General features: G+C 39.6%; 1 protein-coding gene across 1 annotated transcript; it reads left to right on the top strand.

Moving 5' to 3' along the window:
• On the top strand, window positions 1-3,349 carry LOC102718391 (ankyrin repeat-containing protein At5g02620-like). Its single transcript, XM_006661566.3, has 4 exons — window positions 1-31; window positions 107-716; window positions 816-1,348; window positions 2,750-3,349. The coding sequence occupies exons 2-4, from the start codon at window positions 152-154 to the stop codon at window positions 3,347-3,349; spliced, it is 1,698 nt and encodes a 565-aa protein (XP_006661629.2). The 5' UTR covers window positions 1-31; window positions 107-151.
• Window positions 3,350-4,508: the final 1,159 nt, after the last annotated feature.

The following is a 4,508-nucleotide window of genomic DNA, read 5'->3' on the forward strand; positions in this document are numbered from 1 at the left end:
CAAGAAAGAGGACAGCTCAAATTCAATCTGGGTACGTCTATATGTTTTTTCGGGTATTTGTTTAAGAATGGTATAAAATGTAGTGTTTTGTCTTCGCCTCTAACAGATACCAGACAGGAAAGCTGGAGCAGGTTCAGCAGAGGCAACAGGGATGGACAGGCGTCTCCTGCAAGCTGCCATATCGGGTGATACCACATCAATGGTATTGCAAGAGGGTCAGCATGAGCCCGGCCTGCTGATTGGAACGACTCCGGAGGGAAACACCTGCCTCCACATAGCCTCGGCCCATGGCCACCTGGGATTCTGCACCCATATCCTGGAGATGAACAAGTCCCTCCTCGACGCTGTCAACGCCGATGGCGAGACGCCGTTGCTCGCCGCCGTACGAAACGGCCAAGTTTCATTAGCTTCTTTTTTACTCAGTTACTGCCGCAATCTGCACATGAGCGCGACAATCACGAAGCAAGATAAGCATGGATGCAACGCGCTGCACCACGCCATCCGCAGCGGACACGAGGAGCTCGCGCTCGCGCTGATACAAGAAGAACCTGCCTTGACGAAAGCAGTGAACAAATACGACGAGTCACCCATGTTCATCGCGGTGATGAGAAACTTCAAAAACATATTCGAGAAACTGTTGGAGATTCCTGATTCTGCTGACGGCGGAACCTACGGATACAATGCTCTGCATGCTGCCTTCAGAAATAACAATGCTGGTGAGACCTAAATGGCGCTTCTGCGTAAAATCAGCATAATGTTGTTTTACATCTATATATGTGTGTTTGTTAACCAATATTCATGACTTCCTTTGTCAGATATCGCCATAAAAATTGTTCAGGCTCGTCCTAAATTGGCGAGACAAGAATCGAACGGACAGTCGACTGCTATGCACTTTGGTGTGCTGGAGAACAAGATTGGTGTGCTAAGAGTATTACTGGAATATGACTTCTCTTTAGGATATCTAGTCTGCACAGATGGTGTCCCTCTTCTCAGTAGTGCCGCATTCCGGGGCCATGTTGAAGTTGCTCGAGAGATTCTTAGACATTGTCCAGATGCTCCCTTTTTAGATCAAACAGATGGCACCACTTGTCTCCACACAGCTGTTCAAGAAGGTCAAACAAAATTTGTGGACTTTGTTGTCCAGTCAAATGAGCTTCGGAAAATCATTAACATTCGAGACAAAGACGGTGATACTGCTCTTCATTATGCAATCCGGAAGTGCTATCCAAAGATCGTCGCTATTTTACTGAAACATCAAGATCGAGACGTTACGATGCTCAGCAACTCGGGTTGCCCCCCAATCTGGGTACCTGATGATGCGGTCGACCACGCTAAAACGCTCAACTGGGTACGTATGCATGCTCTCCACAACATTGTGTTCATAGATGCTACTCCTTCCGTTCAGAAATATTAGTATTTATATGATCCGAATCTTGTTACATTTTTTTATTTCAATTTCTTCCCACCTCCACCTACTATCCCAACTCCACTCATTCATTCGTTGAAAGGCAACAAGTTTTTATCCACCTTATTTTTTGTTAAACAACCAAGATATACTTATTTTCGAATGGCAGTGGTAGACAACAAGACAACAAGTACTATCTTTTATATGTGTTATTGATCTATATTCTAATACAATAAAAATAGTAGGCGATTCCATAAAGTCAAAATACTACTCTTATTAAGGCATGTTATGAAAGTATAGCTTGAACTCGTTATAATAAAAACTCAAGATTCACAAAGACAGTGCCACAGTAGCTTTACTATGTTTTTGTCGAAAATACAAGAGAATTGTGTCTCATTTCTTTGAGGGGAAGAAAATAAAAGGGAAATGATATAAGGAAAGAGAGACGAAAACTCTCCTACCGCAAGAAACTCATCCTCACTCCAAACCAGTCTGCCAGACTAGCTGCCTAGGTTTATCAGACCACTAAGCATCTTATGAAGGACAAATGCTCCTACTAGAGGTTACCCTCTAACCCTTACCTGCAAAACCGACGAAACACTTGGACTGGTATTGCTGAAAACACACAAAAATTTGGTAGCTTTAATTTACTACGTGCAACCCAGAAAACATATCACTTTTTCTAGAGACATAACTATGTACACTAACACCCGATGGGAAAATTTTGGCAGCAACCTATCGGTACCTACCCTATTTCTTGACTCTTTACTACCAATAGGTCACAGTAACATTTAAATTGCAATTTTCTATCTTCTCTTTTAAGAATTAAGATACACATGACTACAGCTAGACGTTGCACGGCTCTACTATTGTCCATTAAAGAGGTGTCAACTAGATGATTCACAATACCAGAGAATAACCGCAAACACTGAACCGGTAAAGAAACACCCAGCCCATCTGACGATGGACCGAACCCATTCCATTGGACAGACCCATTCTAATGAATGTCGTTGTGCAAAATAGTTAATCTCTCCGTTTCATAATATATCATGTTTGACTTTTCTACTTACAATGTTTGACCATTCGTCTTATTCAAAAAATTATGAAAATATCATTTATTTTGCTTGTGATGACTTACTTTATTATCAAAAGAACTTTAAGCACGGTTTATCATTTTTTATATTTGTACTAAATTTTTGAATAAGACGAATAGTCAAACGTTGTAACTAAAAAGTCAAATAATATATGACATCATAAAATTTCTTCCATGATTATGTGTATAGTTCGTTGAGAATCTATCTTATCACTATCATGTCCATGCATAACTTTTTTTACTACATGCAGAATGAAGTCTCCATGCTTATGTTGGAGGCTGACCCGGAAGACAAAGGTGAAATTTATAATCTTAATAAGTCAATCAAACATCAAGTAATTGAAAACTCAAGAAAGGATATAAGGTCCTTGACTCAAACATATGCAAGCAACACTTCTTTAGTGGCAATCCTCATTGCGACAATTACCTTCGCTGCTGCTTTTACCTTGCCTGGAGGATATAGTAATGATGTTGGAAGCGAGGGGCTTCCTATCATGGGTAGAAAGCTTGCCTTTCAGGCTTTCTTGATATTTGACACCTTGGCAATATGCACATCGCTTACAGTTGCCTTTATATGCATCATAGCAAGGTGGGAGGATCTTGAGTTCCTTCTTTACTACAGATCTTTTACAAAGAAGCTCATGTGGTTTGCATACATGGCAACCACAGCAGCATTTGCAACTAGTTTATATACAGTTTTGGCCCCTCATCTTCCATGGTTGGCCATTGCAATTTGTGTCGTGTCATTTTTGTTGCCCTTTATCACTAAGCTTGTTGGTGAATGGCCAATCCTGAAGCTTAGGATACGGTTGCGTGGAACTTATGAGTCCGAGCTCCTTGATTTGGTTTGATCTAACCACATTATGCTATTATGTGCTATTTGTTTGATAGCGTTATGCTTCTAATTAGGCATGATGTGAAAAGCATAATTCATGTAATGATCTCTTGTCTTTTGCTCATTAATGTATTATATAAAATTATCGATGTTGTTTTCTATCAATTAAGTTTGTTGATGGAAATGCGAGGAAATATTATTTAGTCATTACTAATGCTCCTCATTGCCAAAAGTACTTTCTTTTACAAATTTCTCTTTGTCTCTGTCTCATGAGAAATTACTAAGCATACACATAACAGAGTGTAGGATCAAACAAAGCCAAATAAACCTACCAGAAAAAGGGTGAATGGTAGGGAAAACCAAAACCAAAAACTTTTATGGAATAAAAGAATACATGTATCAGAAAAACTCGACAAACCCTAGTTACCACCAATCACACCGCTCATGTGCCACCGGTCAAAACCACCCAACCCTGGCCGGTCAAACCACTGCTACCCTGAGGGTTAGAAAATCAGAACCTAGAAAAACACCAGTAGATGAAATTCAAAGATGTAGAGTGAGCTATCTCAACTTTATTGCATTAACTAATGTTTTCAAAGTGCACGAATAGCAGTCCTCTCAAAACTTTTGATCTAAAATTGAAATCTAGGCTAAAACCCTAATTTTTTGTCAGTAAAGTCTAACAAAAATCTATACTAAACCCCTCGATATCAATTTATAGCCTCAATGTGGTTGTGCAAGGCCCACGTATATAGTATAAATTATTACTTCCAATCTCGTCATAAAACTTTCTTTAACTAAATCCAACATATCTTTATCTCTAATAAAACTAACCTTCCCTTATCCGGACTACCTTTGAAATTCAACTTTTTGTTACCACACGCACACAATCTCTCTTGTATGCCATATACCCTCTAGCCTATAGTATCCTGCATGATCTCATGATCCTAGGACATTAGCTACTCCAAAGCCAACTTCGATCCATACTAGCAACACTATCTTGAGGCCTCAACCAATACATGTGCTTGCAACAATAAAGAAAACATATTTCAAGCATAAGTTCACCCAACTTGACTCTCATTACCATATCAATAATACCCATAGGATAGAAACCATGTAGAAGTCAAATCCAACAAATCCAAAACCAAAAATATTGCTCACACCCGAATCTGAAC

The sequence above is a fragment of the Oryza brachyantha genome, chromosome 10 (assembly GCF_000231095.2).
Source record: "Oryza brachyantha chromosome 10, ObraRS2, whole genome shotgun sequence".
Taxonomy (NCBI): Eukaryota; Viridiplantae; Streptophyta; class Magnoliopsida; order Poales; family Poaceae; genus Oryza; species Oryza brachyantha.

Excerpts from the sequence above, each read along its gene's own strand:
- LOC102718391 (XM_006661566.3), top strand. The coding sequence starts at position 152 with ATGGACAGGCGTCTCCTGCAAGCTGCCATATCGGGTGATACCACATCA. Across the intron at positions 717-815 it reads CTTCAGAAATAACAATGCTG|ATATCGCCATAAAAATTGTT; the intron begins GTGAGACCTAAA and ends TTCCTTTGTCAG. Across the intron at positions 1,349-2,749 it reads ACGCTAAAACGCTCAACTGG|AATGAAGTCTCCATGCTTAT; the intron begins GTACGTATGCAT and ends TACTACATGCAG.